The sequence below is a fragment of the Hyla sarda genome, chromosome 6, assembly GCF_029499605.1.
Source record: "Hyla sarda isolate aHylSar1 chromosome 6, aHylSar1.hap1, whole genome shotgun sequence".
NCBI lineage: Eukaryota > Metazoa > Chordata > Amphibia > Anura > Hylidae > Hyla > Hyla sarda.
In genome coordinates this window covers 7972065-7988313 of record NC_079194.1, presented here as the reverse complement: position 1 = coordinate 7988313, position 16249 = coordinate 7972065, and the positions used below count along the sequence as shown (strand labels likewise).

The following is a 16249-nucleotide window of genomic DNA, read 5'->3' as shown; positions in this document are numbered from 1 at the left end:
TTCTACTGAGGCCAGGAATCTTCACGTTTGGCAATAACATATGGATAGAATATTTTTGGGCATCCAGAAAACCCAGATCCGTCATTGCTGCCATATGATAAATCTGGTTGAGCACATGCGGTAGTGCCACCGGAATCGTACACAATATCATTGGGAAAGGGGGTTAAAGGGGTACTCTGCTGCCCCAGTGGTCGGAACATTTTGTTGCAAACACTTGGAGTAGGTGGCGGGGGTTTGTGATGTCACGGCTGCGCCCCTTGTGATGTCACGTCACCCCCCCTCAATGCAAGTCTATAGACTTGCATTGAGGGGGTGTGGCGTCACAAGGGGTGTGGCTGTGACATCACGAACCCCCGCCACCCGCACCCAGCGTTCTAAAGGAACGCCGGGGTGCTGCACAGAGATCGCAGGGGTCCCAGCAGCGGGACCCCCACGATCAGACATCTTATCGCCTATCCTTTGAATAGGGGATAAAATGTCTAGGAGTGGAGTACCCCTTTAAAGAGATTGTCCTGTGAAGACTGTGTCTCATTGGCCGCCATTACCTGATTCTATCGCGTTACATGGACGCCTGAACTGTATAGAAATATCCCTTGTGTGATCTGAGGAGCCATAGTGTAAGATAAATATATCTTTATCCTGTACATCTCGGCCCCATGTGATCGATTCCACTGGATACAGTTGTTTATCAGTCGTTTTTCTTTTATTTGTTTCGGGGCTCGTTCACACCACAATTTGTGCCCCCAGTGTCTGAGACGCTTATGTATCCATGGCCGTACCGGCACGGACCCCACTCATTTCAATGGTCCGAGCTAATTCAGCTAGTGACTACGTTTGGGTAATTTTCCTGAGTATATGACATTTTTGGCTCTGACGGATAATCGTGGTCTTCATCATTTCTCAGTCCGAAACGAAACCCGGATACAATAAGAAAATGCCCTGAAAACACTCACTATATGGGCCATAAAAACGAATGGGGCCTGTCCAGGCCTAGATACAGCTGCCTCATTGTGTGGAGCCGGTCTTACTTTGTTTTTATTTTTACCATTTAGGCCGAGTTCACACAAACCTTATACAAATAATACTGATGGTTCCATTGTTGGGCCTGGACTTGTAGCCAAAATCCAGAGGCAAAAAAGTCTGTTCTACATTAACGTAAACTCGTTGACATTGTTTTTGCAGTACAGTTTCCATATCAGGTTTTTGATGAAAAACGGATTCTTCAAAACCTGACTAAACTGTATCAAAACGTGTATACAATTTTTAACCCGTATACGGTTTGAAAAATAATTTCTGGTTGAAGAAGAAAAACAGATACATTTTAAATTTTTCACTCCATTATGGATAAAGTTTCACTTGTTTGATTGGAATTCCAAGAAAGAAAATGTGCAAAGTCAAAAACCATATGGTGCAAACCGGATGGAACCGGATGCGGTTCTGTACAGTTCCCATTGACTCCCATGTTAAAAAAAAAAAAATATATAGATATATATAGATATATATAGATATATATAGATATATATAGATATATATATATATATATATATATATATATATATATATATATATATAGATATATATATATATATATATATATATATATATATATATATATATAGATATATATATAGATATAGTTTTTCACCTGGACCAAAAACCGTGGTAGACTACGGTTTTGGGTACGGGAAAAAAAAACGGACAAAACCGTACAGGATGCAAAACGGACATAACCAGATGCATCGTTTGGCGTATGATTTTCAATACGGTTCCGTACGGGTTTCACATTGAACACGTATACGGGAACTGTACTGCAAAAACGTGGTGTGAACCCGGCCTTATCTAATAGGGTTGGGTTTTCTGTTTTGTTGAATTCCCTTCCCCACTTGTTTTCACTATATTTACTTATTTTGGCGCATGCGCAGATTTTACAAAAGGCAACAGGAAAACCTGAGCCACGAGTAAACAGATGAAAGGTAAAAAAAAAAAAAAAACTCTCAAAAAAGAAAAGAATTTCCGCAGCCTTTGAAAATTTCCTTGAGAAAAACGGAGGCTGTGATTGAGTGTTTGATTAATTGTGTAAACTATAATTGTACACAGATGTGGGGAATTTTTTTTATTTATTTAAAGGGGTACTCCGCTGTTCAGCGTTTGGAACAAACTGTTCCGAACGCTGGAGCCGGGAGCTCGTGATGTCATAGCCCCGCCCCCTCATGACGTCACGTCCTGCCCCCTCAATGCAAGTCTATGGTCCCATAGACTTGCATTGAGGGGGCGGGGCTATGACGCCACAAGCTCCTGGCTCCAGCATTCGGAACAGTTTGTTCCAAACGCTGAACAGCGGAGTACCCCTTTAAAGGAAATGTATTTATAAAAAAAATAATAATAATAATAATAAAGTTTTAGTATCTGCCTCTCATCTGTTTCTATTTTATGAAGGAATAATTTTTTTTTTCACATTACATTTTGTACATTAAAGGGGTAGTCCAGTGGTGAAAAACTTATCCCCTATCCTAAGGATAGGGGATAAGTTTGAGATCGCGGGGGGTCCGACCGCTGGGGCCCCCTGCGATCTCTCTGTACGGGGCCCCGGCTCTCCGCCGAGATAGCGGGTGTCGACCCCCGCACGAGGCGGCGGCCGACACGCCCCCTCAATACATCTCTATGGCAGAGCCGGAGATTGCCGAAGGCAGCGCTTCGGCTCTGCCATAGAGTTGTATTGAGGGGGCGTGTCGGCCGCCGCCTTGTGCGGAGGTCGACACGCCCCCTTCCAGCGGGCTGTCGGGGCTCCGTACAGGAGATCACAGGGGGCCCCAGCGGTCGGACCCCCCGCGATCTGCAACTTATCCCCTATCCTTAGGATAGGGGATAAGTTTCTCACCACTGAATCACCACTGGACTACTCCTTTAATATGGAGGCGGCCATCTTGCCTGAAAGTTTTTTGTTTGGTTTTTTTAGCGACATTTTACAGCAGGACCCATGACATAGGAAACAATAAACAGGAATTGTTCCATTCACATGAATTGGAAATGGCACTTGGCTTTCTCTGTGACCTTTTCAGAGGTCAATCTACAATGGAGGGGGAGGCTGATCTCTGCTGTGAATGGTGGTGGATCCAGTGTTATCTACAGTAACTGTAGGGATGCACTGCTATAACTTAGACTGCAGGTCGTGTGTGTATACGGTTGTGTCATTGCTGTAGCACAGTGACCTAAGACTGCTGGACACCTCTGATACAGTGGGTGTGGGGCAGGGGGATTTTATCCTATGGTTGGACAGATTTTTTTATTTTTTTTCCCCTATCTTGGAAAATCCCAAAAATGTGAACTAAACAACAACCTAAGCTTTGTAATGTCTACAATGTCACTTGTCTCCAAACAGGCACAAAATCAAAGTCAACAGTGAAGATTTCCAACGGGACGGCGGCCAAACGCAAGAGCAATGAGGGGGAGAGTCAGGAGCCCAGAAGGTTTGTCACATTTCTGTTCCGGGTCCCTGTGATTAGAAGAAATTTCTTTACGATGTCACATGGTTTTAACAAAAACGGAGAAGATGTGTAAGATATCTGTTGTGTCACATAGAGGGAGGATTTTCTTTTATTCACGGAGCAGGAAGTTTATTTTTTTTATTTTTTGTTTAAAATATTATTTTAATATATGAACAGTTTATTGAATCACTGGCCTCCCCGCTGTGCTGCCCGGGCCTCTCCTTGCTGTGCTGCCCGGGCCTCTCCTTGCTGTGCTGCCCGGGCCTCTCCTTGCTGTGCTGCCCGGGCCTCTCCTTGCTGTGCTGCCCGGGCCTCTCCTTGCTGTGCTGCCCGGGCCTCTCCTTGCTGTGCTGCCCGGGCCTCTCCTTGCTGTGCTGCCCGGGCCTCTCCTTGCTGTGCTGCCCGGGCCTCTCCTTGCTGTGCTGCCCGGGCCTCTCCTTGCTGTGCTGCCCGGGCCTCTCCTTGCTGTGCTGCCCGGGCCTCTCCTTGCTGTGCTGCCCGGGCCTCTCCTTGCTGTGCTGCCCGGGCCTCTCCTTGCTGTGCTGCCCGGGCCTCTCCTCGCTGTGCTGCCCGGGCCTCTCCTTGCTGTGCTGCCCGGGCCTCTCCTTGCTGTGCTGCCCGGGCCTCTCCTTGCTGTGCTGCCCGGGCCTCTCCTTGCTGTGCTGCCCGGGCCTCTCCTTGCTGTGCTGCCCGGGCCTCTCCTTGCTGTGCTGCCCGGGCCTCTCCTTGCTGTGCTGCCCGGGCCTCTCCTTGCTGTGCTGCCCGGGCCTCTCCTTGCTGTGCTGCCCGGGCCTCTCCTTGCTGTGCTGCCCGGGCCTCTCCTTGCTGTGCTGCCCGGGCCTCTCCTTGCTGTGCTGCCCGGGCCTCTCCTTGCTGTGCTGCCCGGGCCTCTCCTTGCTGTGCTGCCCGGGCCTCTCCTTGCTGTGCTGCCCGGGCCTCTCCTCGCTGTGCTGCCCGGGCCTCTCCTCGCTGTGCTGCCCGGGCCTCTCCTCGCTGTGCTGCCCGGGCCTCTCCTCGCTGTGCTGCCCGGGCCTCTCCTCGCTGTGCTGCCCGGGCCTCTCCTCGCTGTGCTGCCCGGGCCTCTCCTCGCTGTGCTGCCCGGGCCTCTCCTCGCTGTGCTGCCCGGGCCTCTCCTCGCTGTGCTGCCCGGGCCTCTCCTCGCTGTGCTGCCCGGGCCTCTCCTCGCTGTGCTGCCCGGGCCTCTCCTCGCTGTGCTGTCCGGGCCTCTCCTCGCTGTGCTGCCCGGGCCTCTCCTCGCTGTGCTGCCCGGGCCTCTCCTCGCTGTGCTGCCCGGGCCTCTCCTCGCTGTGCTGCCCGGGCCTCTCCTCGCTGTGCTGCCCGGGCCTCTCCTCGCTGTGCTGCCCGGGCCTCTCCTCGCTGTGCTGCCCGGGCCTCTCCTCGCTGTGCTGCCCGGGCCTCTCCTCGCTGTGCTGCCCGGGCCTCTCCCCGCTGTGCTCCTGCTCCAATCCCTCCTAGTCTAGTGCTGAATTATCTTTAGACCGAAGAAATACTATATGCTCCACCAGTCACTGACACCACCGCTGCCCCCCCCCCCCTCCACCAATGATTGGGCGTTTCAATCCATTTCCTGTGTGTCAGGACCAGAAAATTGTAATCGGTGGGACAGAGCAGCAGGAGGGGTGGGCTGTGTATGGACGGCCTGGGTATTGATTCTGTATTTTGTCATCCAGTCTGCAACTTTAAAAAAAATCTGTCCTAATGAAGACGATCCCTTCTATTGTTCCTTGTGATCTTTTTATTCTCACTATTTTGCAGCTCTTCAGCAAAAAAGCCTACGGATGGGGGCAATGATCCTGGGCTTCAGAAAAAGAAGGGAATCAAACTCACTACTTGTGCCGCACAAAGACCAAAAAGTGCCCCGGCTGCTCTGACTAAAAAACAAGGTAGATTAATATCTAATGGTCTGTACAGATCCGGACTGTTTTATTCCATAATTATATGGGTCTTCCGCGAGACCCGTTCACACTGAACGATTTCAGCAGCAGACAATTAAGCTGCTGACATTGTTCCGCGCAAAGAATGAACATGTTCATTCTTTGAGCGTAATTCCGCGAGCACTGCATAGTCGTCAATTATGACTGTATCACCACTCACTGAATTCCGTGAGCGGAGATTCAGCGAGATTTCCGCAGTGTTAACGCCCCATAAGTTATATACTTTCCTGGATACAGCAGGTACTTTGCTTCTTTACATCAAATATATAAATTAACTCTGTACTATCACATCATTATATGCTTTTTATGTGGTGTTCCTGGGCTATGATGTCATCGTGTGCATTCTACCTGTTCATTGACATATTTATCCTTGCTTTGTGTATTATCCCTGTACTGTGACATCACTGTGTATTATCCCTGTACTGTGACATCACTGTGTATTATCCCTGTACTGTGACATCACTGTGTATTATCCCTGTACTGTGACATCACTGTGTATTATCCCTGTACTGTGACATCACTGTGTATTATCCCTGTACTGTGACATCACTGTGTATTATCCCTGTACTGTGACATCACTGTGTATTATCCCTGTACTGTGACATCACTGTGTATTATCCCTGTACTGTGACATCACTGTGTATTATCTCTGTACTGTGACATCACTGTGTGTATTATCTCTGTACTGTGACATCACTGTGGGTATTATCCCTGTACTGTGACATCACTGTGGGTATTATCCCTGTACTGTGACATCACTGTGGGTATTATCCCTGTACTGTGACATCACTGTGGGTATTATCCCTGTACTGTGACATCACTGTGGGTATTATCCCTGTACTGTGACATCACTGTGGGTATTATCCCTGTACTGTGACATCACTGTGGGTATTATCCCTGTACTGTGACATCACTGTGGGTATTATCCCTGTACTGTGACATCACTGTGGGTATTATCCCTGTACTGTGACATCACTGTGGGTATTATCCCTGTACTGTGACATCACTGTGGGTATTATCCCTGTACTGTGACATCACTGTGGGTATTATCCCTGTACTTTGACATCACTGTGGGTATTATCCCTGTACTGTGACATCACTGTGGGTATTATCCCTGTACTGTGACATCACTGTGGGTATTATCCCTGTACTTTGACATCACTGTGGGTATTATCCCTGTACTGTGACATCACTGTGGGTATTATCCCTGTACTGTGACATCACTGTGGGTATTATCCCTGTACTGTGACATCACTGTGGGTATTATCCCTGTACTGTGACATCACTGTGGGTATTATCCCTGTACTGTGACATCACTGTGGGTATTATCCCTGTACTGTGACATCACTGTGGGTATTATCCCTGTACTGTGACATCACTGTGTGTATTATCTCTGTACTGTGACATTATGTATTATCCCTGTACTGTGACATCACTGTGTATTATCCCTGTACTGTGACATCACTGTGTATATTATCCCTCTACTGTGACATCACTGTGGGTATTATCCCTGTAATGTGATATTATGTATTATCCCTGTACTGTGACATCACTGTGTATTATCCCTGTACTGTGACATCACTGTGTATTATCCCTGTACTGTGACATCACTGTGTGCATTATCCCTGTACTGTGACATCACTGTGTGCATTATCTCTGTACTGTGACATCACTGTGTGCATTATCTCTGTACTGTGATATTATGTATTATCCCTGTACTGTGACATCACTGTGTATATTATCCCTCTACTGTGACATCACTGTGTATATTATCCCTCTACTGTGACATCACTGTGGGTATTATCCCTGTACTGTGATATTATGTATTATCCCTGTACTGTGACATCACTGTGTATTATCCCTGTACTGTGAGATCACTGTGTGTATTATCCCTGTACTGTGACATCACTGTGTGTATTATCTCTGTACTGTGACATTATGTATTATCCCTGTACTGTGACATCACTGTGTATTATCCCTGTACTGTGACATCACTGTGTATATTATCCCTCTACTGTGACATCACTGTGGGTATTATCCCTGTAATGTGATATTATGTATTATCCCTGTACTGTGACATCACTGTGTATTATCCCTGTACTGTGACATCACTGTGTATTATCCCTGTACTGTGACATCACTGTGTATATTATCCCTGTACTGTGACATCACTGTGTGTGTTATCCCTGTACTGTGACATCACTGTGTGTGTTATCCCTGTACTGTGACATCACTGTGTGTGTTATCCCTGTACTGTGACATCACTGTGTGTGTTATCCCTGTACTGTGACATCACTGTGTGTGTTATCCCTGTACTGTGACATCACTGTGTGTATTATCCTTGTACTGTGACATCACTGTGTGTATTATCCCTGTACTGTGACATCACTGTGTGTGTTATCCCTGTACTGTGACATCACTGTGTGTATTATCCCTGTACTGTGACATCACTGTGTGTATTATCTCTGTACTGTGACATTACTGTGTAATCTGTGCATCAAAATCATCATAAATCATTTATTCTGCTGCTCACAATGTAACTCAATGTATTAAAGAATTTGAAGAACAGTGTTCCCAACCAGTGCGCCTCCAGCTGTTGCAAAACTACAGCTCCTGGCATGCTTGCAGTTGTAGTTTTGCTACTTCTGGAGGCACCTTGGTTGACAATGATACTATTCAGAAGCTACTTTATGGTGCATTTATCCTTTTTTTCATATGACATATGATTTTCTTTGTTTTCTTTCAGGGGACGGCTCTACGATGCCTAAATCCGTTTCTTCCAAGCCGCCTGAAGCCAAGCAAGACGCCAAGTCAGTCACTCAGTCTCCCTCCGGAGACAAGCATGCACCCTTAAATAAAAAGACTACAATAAGAACAACAACTACTTCTGCAATTAAAACACAACTAAATGTGTCAAGTAATAAACATGGAGGTAGTAAAGCCCCGGTCCAAAACCACAAAGAGCCCAAAGCCAAAGTACCAAGCGTTCTTAAAACTTCCATGGTGAACCATAAGAGTCAGAAGAGTGTGAGGAATAACCACAGCCAGCAAGACCCCACTAAACCAGATGCTCCGGGGAGCCGGGCACCTGTAGTAGATGAAGGCAATCAAGCAGCTGCCAGCTGTCAGTCTGTAGAAGAAGCAGGCCATCTTGAAGGCACGCCATTGTCTGCACACAAGGATACATCAATGGGTAATCAAGAGTCTGTGATACAGAAGCCTAATATAGATCATTGCCACTGCCAAGAAAATTCTCCTCCGGCATCTGTTCTTCTTCATAGATCTAATTCAGAAGACGATTTGACGGGAGCAATAAATGAAACAAAGGCAGCGATCGCGGGCGGTGCGGGGTCGGGTGATGTGCTGGAGCAGAAGTCAGACTGTAAAAATATCTGTGACTCAGAGAACTCCAGCGAAAGCGAGTTGTGTTCTGTAAAAGAGGTCGAAAGAGTTCCGAAGCCAAAAGAGAGCGAGAACATGGCCTTTCCGGAATTCTCTCAGACATCCAGCGCTAATTTTCAAAGACGTCATAACGATGCGGAATCACGTTTAAACGGTGCCGACCGGCAACACGCGCCGAACAGCATGGAACATTTTATGAACCGATCATCGCCCGGCTATCAGAGGGATTTGGATATTGATGAGGTAGCAGATAGCCGTGTAAATGATATGCATTATATAGGCCAGTGGAATAATCATTTACACGAACGGGAGAGTCCCGAATCGGAGAGCGGCAGCGCCAGTACGTCCTCCGATGACATCAAGCCGAGGTCTGAAGATTATGATGCCGGGGGCTCCCAAGACGACGATGGCTCAAATGAAAGGGGGATCTCTAAGTGTAGCACAATGCGCTGCCATGACTTTCTAGGCCGGAGCAGCAGCGATACCAGTACCCCCGAAGAGCTGAAGGGTTACGACGGGAGTTTACGAATTGACGTCAGGATGAAAAAAGACAGTGCAGAGTTATTCCGTGTCAATTCCACCAGCGATGATGAAGGGCCTAGAAAAAGAAGCGAAGCATGGCTGCAGAGAGATGGCCCGAGGCACAGCGCCACTCATGCGGCTGTCTCCAGCAGCGCCCAGTTCTCTCAGGAGATCGAACATCTTTCCTCATCGGCTGACGAGACCGAAGACGAGCGTTCAGAGGCAGAGATCGCTGCCGTGCAGGCCCCGCCAGATACTGCTGTGCAGCCTTTTCAAGGCATTGTGAATTTAGCTTTCGATGACATGGCCGAAATGGACGGCGAAAACCAACGGGCGCCTGTAGGCAACACTTTTATGAGGTCCGTCCTCCTCTCAGTTGACGAGTGTGAAGAACTCGGATCGGACGAGGGGGATACCCACCCTTCACGAAAAGCCGCGTCACTGACTCCTCCTGATGTGTTTGAGAAAAACTCTACAGATGGCTCTTCCAAGGAAGATGGCCGACATACAGAGAGAGCGCGTGAACACGACTCCTCGGCTGCAAATCATGAGCTGTCTCATGAAGGTTCAGTTGCTGGACCGGAAAGTGCAGAATCCACCTCATGTAAGGGCCTCTACAAAGCAGAAAGCGAACTTAAGTCTCAGGTGCGGCCGTGCCATTTAGATCTGTACACCGAAACGCCCTCCGACGCGCAAAGGTTTTGCTGTACAAAAACCTCTAACGCTTGTAAGAGTCAGTTTCTTGGCAGAGACAACCATGCGCCTTCCACTGAAAACTCCAACACTGCTTTATCCGCAGGTAATGAACATTAACCGATAGACGTGTCTTTTACTTTGTTTCCCAATGCAGTGTTCTATATATATAAAAAAAAAATCTGATTATTATAGATCAATATATTAAGGATTATTAAACATTTACAGGAATAGATTCACCTTTGTAAACATTTGCAGATATTTTCCTCGAGAGTTGAGAACTTCTTACCAGAATCAATCAAAGTCTTCGGTAAGGTTTGCGGTTTCTGGCCCTTTTTACTTGAACAAAACATTTGCTTCTATATAAATATCTATATATCTGTAAATATCTATCTGTAAAATAATTTAATCTTTTATTTGTGTAATTATATATATATATGACATTGATTTTTACCGGTCAGTGTTCTCAATGTCAGTAAGTGCCACCGCTGGATAATTTTATTTGCATCCTCCATGTCCGTGTATAAAGCATGTACTGTATTGGTACGGTCACAAAGCTTGGCTAACTTGGCATCTGTGGCATTATGTTTACAAAGCTTAGTCCTTTTTGAATCTCATATGAAGATAAATACAGATAAAAAGGAAAGAAACTCCTCTCTGGCCCCTCCTTCAGACTCCTCTCTGGCCCCTCCTTCAGACTCCTCTCTGGCCCCACCTTCAGACTCCTCTCTGGCCCCACCTTCAGACTCCTCTCTGGCCCCTCCTTCAGACTCCTCTCTGGCCCCTCCTTCAGACTCCTCTCTGGCCCCTCCTTCAGACTCCTCTCTGGCCCCTCCTTCAGACTCCTCTCTGGCCCCTCCTTCAGACTCCTCTCTGGCCCCTCCTTCAGACTCCTCTCTGGCCCCTCCTTCAGACTCCTCTCTGGCCCCTCCTTCAGACTCCTCTCTGGCCCCTCCTTCAGACTCCTCTCTGGCCCCTCCTTCAGACTCCTCTCTGGCCCCTCCTTCAGACTCCTCTCTGGCCCCTCCTTCAGACTCCTCTCTGGCCCCTCCTTCAGACTCCTCTCTGGCCCCTCCTTCAGACTCCTCTCTGGCCCCTCCTTCAGACTCCTCTCTGGCCCCTCCTTCAGACTCCTCTCTGGCCCCTCCTTCAGACTCCTCTCTGGCCCCTCCTTCAGACTCCTCTCTGGCCCCTCCTTCAGACTCCTCTCATTACCCTTTTCCAGCCTCTCTATACCCCTTCTTCCAAACTCTCTCCTCTGGCCTCCTTCTCCAGACTTCTTTGGACCGCTTCCTCCAAATACCTCTCTGGTGACTGCTCTCTGTCCCCTCCTCTAGACTTCTCTCTGGCCCAGCCTTCAGAATTCTCTCTCTCTTCCTCCTTTAGACTCCTATTTGGCCCCTCCTCCTCCAGATGGTCTCCTTCCCCTCCCCTCCAGATTCCTCTCTTGGTCCCCCCTCCCTCCAGACTCCTCTCCAGTGACATACATCTCTCTGACCCCCTCCTCCTCTAGACTCCTCTCTGGTCCCCCCCCCCCTCCCCCAGACTCCTCTCTGGTTCACTTGTCCTCCTAGCTGGTCCCCTCGTCCCCCTCTAGACTCCCCTCTGGTCCCCTCGTCCCACTCTAGACTCCCCTCTGGTCCCCCTCTAGACTCCCCTCTGGTCCCCCTCTAGACTCCCCTCTGGTCCCCCTCTAGACTCCCCTCTGGTCCCCCTCTAGACTCCCCTCTGGTCCCCCTCTAGACTCCCCTCTGGTCCCCCTCTAGACTCCCCTCTGGTCCCCCTCTAGACTCCCCTCTGGCTCCCCTCTGGCCCCCCTCTAGACTCCCCTCTGGCCCCCCTCTAGACTCCCCTCTGGCCCCCCTCTAGACTCCCCTCTGGCCCCCCTCTAGGCTCCCCTCTGGCCCCCCTCTAGGCTCCCCTCTGGCCCCCCTCTAGGCTCCCCTCTGGCCCCCCTCTAGGCTCCCCTCTGGCCCCCCTCTAGGCTCCCCTCTGGCCCCCCTCTAGACTCCCCTCTGGCCCCCCTCTAGACTCCCCTCTGGCCCCCCTCTAGACTCCCCTCTGGCCCCCCTCTAGACTCCCCTCTGGCCCCCCTCTAGACTCCCCTCTGGCCCCCCTCTAGACTCCCCTCTGGCCCCCCTCTAGACTCCCCTCTTGGCTCCCCTCTAGACTCCCCTCTTGGCTCCCCTCTGGCCCCCCTCTAGACTCCCCTCTGGCCCCCCTCTAGACTCCCCTCTGGCCCCCCTCTAGACTCCCCTCTGGCCCCCCTCTAGACTCCCCTCTGGCCCCCCTCTAGACTCCCCTCTGGCCCCCCTCTAGACTCCCCTCTGGCCCCCCTCTGGCCCCCCTCTAGACTCCCCTCTGGCCCCCCTCTAGACTCCCCTCTGGCCCCCCTCTAGACTCCCCTCTGGCCCCCCTCTAGACTCCCCTCTGGCCCCCCTCTAGACTCCCCTCGTGTCCCCCTCGTCCCCCTCTAGACTCCCCTCTGGCCCCCCTCTAGACTCCCCTCTGGCCCCCCTCTAGACTCCCCTCGTGTCCCCCTCGTCCCCCTCTAGACTCCTCACATACACATTAGCTGGTCGGTCAGTCCCTCTGATAATCTGTGTTGGGCCAACATAAAACCGGAGTGTAATGATTGTTGTAATCATCTGGCTTTGTTCCTTTTGTCAAAGTTGATTTAAACCTCAACGCTAATATCTTGTGTCGTGTGAGTCTTTAAATTGCCGAAAATGGAAAATGCTGATTTAGAATTTAGTCCTTGTTTTATTTTTTTCAAGACTAAAGAATAAATTCTGCTCAGACAACTTGTCCCTTTACCTAGTCTGTACATTCTATGATTTTCTGGGCATAAATTATATCGAAAAGGAGTGGGTTTGCCTAAAAAAAATTCTACCTGAAGAGGGCCCACTATTGCAGCACTCCAATGGGGCACCGCTCCACTGTCTTTTACTTTGCTCCAATCTTAAAATGTATTGTCCCTCTCAGTAGGTTTTATAGACCCTTTTCTCTTTTTAACTCCCGCTAAGTATCCAATAATTTTTGTTTTGCAAATTACTGCTGCCTTTAGATTTCTGTAATATTTTTATTATATAGGTTTTAAAAGTAATAAAACAAAAATTATTTTTACGATACAATCTTCCTTTAAGTATCAAAGAATTTTTCCTTTGAGATAAAAAGGAATAAAAAAAGTTAAAGAATTTTTGTTTTGCAAATTATTGCTGCCTTTAGATTTGTTTTGATACTAAACCAAAGATTACATTGTATAAAAAAAATCTTTAATATATTTAATCTAAATAAAAAAATTAAGAACATTTTTTTTTCACAATGCAGTGTCCCACTAAGTGTGAAAGAATTTGTCTTTTTAAAATAAGGAATAATAAAAAATATTTAAAAAAATGAAAAAAAGGCATCAATATTTTGCACAACAAATAAAAGATTCTTTGATACTTTGCCGACTGCAGTGTGAAAATATATATTATTTATAATATAAATTATATAAAATAATTATATATAAAATTACTTTTTTATTGTTACAGTGCAATCTCCCACTAAGTATTAAAGAATTTGTAGTTGTAGTTTTACAACATCTGGAGGGCCACAGTTTTGAGACCACTTCTTTCCATTATAGGTAGCATTTATTTTTATTTTTTTGCTTGCATCTCAGTGTGGCGCTATAACTAGTTACCTTTGTGTATCGTCCATCCCCAAATCTGTGCACAGTGCCCCAGTATAGGGTTGTGATGTTGTTTGTTGCTGTCATTTCTCCAAATAACCCATTTTCTGTATCAGAAAAAACATGTGTGCCAGGGTTATCCTGCTGCTGCTTCTTGTTCTATAGAAAGTTTTCTTTAAAAAAAAAAAAAAAAATTTTTGCTGTTTTTACAAATATATATGTGCGTGAAATGTCTACGTATCTTACTGTCTATTATTTTTATGTTTTTATTTGATCGTATGTTCGTCTTCAGTGACTATGGGTTGAAAGAGCATAACCATCTTTACAATGTGCAGTATTGTGAATTATTTCAGGGCACATAGATGATATTGACTCAGTGGCACAAACCTGCATGTATGACCATCGTCCTCCAAAGTCCCTTTCTCCCATCTATGAGATGGATCCCGCTGATGGCATTGAGCAGAGGCTGAAGACTGAACCTCGATTCTTGGATATTGAGTTTGAAGATCAGCAGTTTGTAGAGCGGGACTGGACGCTGCTGAGACAGCTGCTGGCCGATCACGGATCAGACGTGGATATCATAAACTCTGTCCCCGAGGATCTCAGTCTCGCACAGTATCTGATCAATCAGACGTTGCTCTTAGCTAGAGAAAATTCCAAATCTCAGGGCAAAGCATGGGGCGATCTGTCATCTCCATTCGAGGACTCCACCAGTGTCACGGTGACTAGCTTTTCTCCCGACGAGTGTTCCTCCCCCCATGGAGAATGGACTATCCTTGAATTAGAAACCCATCACTAGATTTGCTGTTTTTTTGTGGATTTTTTTTTCTCTTGTACGGTCTTTATCAGGATTTGTTGCCACTAATGGCTAAATATTGTGGAAAAAGCCGTGCAAAAATGTGGATCCAAAAAGTTTAGAAAATACATCAGTGAGTCCTTTGACTTTGCACATTGCTTGTATAGACTTTTAGCCAATAGACAAGTTTACTGCTTTCTTTTCTGAAGGTACTACAGTTTTTACATTATTGCACTAAGCGAATATTTATGACATATATACAATATATATACAAAAATTGTACAGTAGCCGTGGCAGAGACCCCCGGATCAGACTGAGACAAGAAGCGACAGTCACGTGTTCATTCCTGTATGTTTATAATGATCGGCGAGTGAAATGATGCAAGTCGTGCCAAGGAGCACAGTTTTATTGGTTTGTTTTTGCTATGATTGCTTGAAGACTCTGGGCATGTCAGGATTTTTTCTTTTTTCTGTGGTACTAGATAATAAAATATAAATTTTGCCTTTGGATGGGGAATCAGATTAAGCATGAATGCGCTGTATTAATCCATTGCGATTTGCTTTCCAATGCATCGAATAGGCCAAAATGTAAATAAAAGACCAAAAGGAACAACCTTAAAATGATTTCTTAGATGTGGTGAACGGAGATATCGTTGACAATATTAAAACTTTTTTTTAAGAGTTATATCCCATGTCTGCTGTTATTATTGTCCGTGGAATTGTTCTATGATTTGTCACATCCATTATGTGTGGGAAGGGGGCAGACTCAAACAAATATAGGAAAGGATTATTTACAGTAAGAGTAGTTCATTGACCTTCCATAGTTATTTCAAGGGTTTTGTTATGGTAATATGGTTTGACATAACTGTGGAAGATCAATTGATTACCCTTACCGTAAATCTTTTTCTATTTTCATGTTTGAATAAAGGAAAGTATTAATTACGGTAAGTGTAGTCAATTGACCTTTCACATTGTCCAACCATATTACCATAACTAAACCCTTGAAATAAGTTTTTAGTTCTTGGAAGAATTGGAAACCTGAATATAGAAAAGGATTCTTTACAGTTAGAGTACTCAGTCGATCTTCCATTGTAGTCAATCGACATTCTTTAGTTTATTTCCTACCATATTGGAACCCTTAGAAAAAGTTTTCACTCCTTGGTCCTTGGGAGCAATTACCGCCATTCCTACTTCAAAGAAATTTTTATTCCAAAACCCAAGTATGTTCTCCTTATCACCCAAGTCTATAAAATGTGCCTCATAAAAAGTTCACAAGGATGTTGTCTCATGCAGTCCCTCTCCAAAAAGGAGATGAGACCCCCTCAAACTTTCCCTTTACGCTCAGGACATATGGCATCTGCAAGAGTCGGAGATCTATGGCCGGCCTTTGACGAAGCTTAGGGAATGCCCATCCTGCTCCTGGTTTCCACTCCATTGACCACCAAAAATCTATGAATCAAGGTTGGCTTGGCAACACATGGTCGGAATTGTGGGGGGGCTGGAACCTGATGGCCACACATTTCTTGCACTTGACCTTCAGGGCAATGCACCCAGGTTGGATACTGGTGACTAACAAACATGGACACTCAAAATGCACCATGAACATACGGGCAGGATAATAAAAGTTCCTCAAATTTGTGTGGGGTTTATGTTGACTGTTAAAGCTATCGCTGCTGCTGCCGTTTTCTCATCTAGTTCCGATGAACCCCAGGGCTAGATACACC

At 46.7% G+C, this 16249-nt stretch overlaps 1 protein-coding gene across 1 annotated transcript in view; it reads left to right on the top strand.

Annotated features, from left to right (window-relative positions):
* BTBD8 (BTB domain containing 8) overlaps positions 1–15210 on the top strand; it is a 99731-nt gene extending 84521 nt beyond the window's left edge. The window contains exons 14-17 of the mRNA XM_056526726.1: positions 3380–3467; positions 5262–5389; positions 8187–10163; positions 14084–15210. Coding sequence (XP_056382701.1) covers positions 3380–3467; positions 5262–5389; positions 8187–10163; positions 14084–14529 — 2639 coding nt within the window. The 3' untranslated portion in view covers positions 14530–15210. The remainder of the gene's footprint in view (positions 1–3379; positions 3468–5261; positions 5390–8186; positions 10164–14083) is intronic.
* The last annotated feature ends 1039 nt before the right edge of the window (positions 15211–16249 follow it).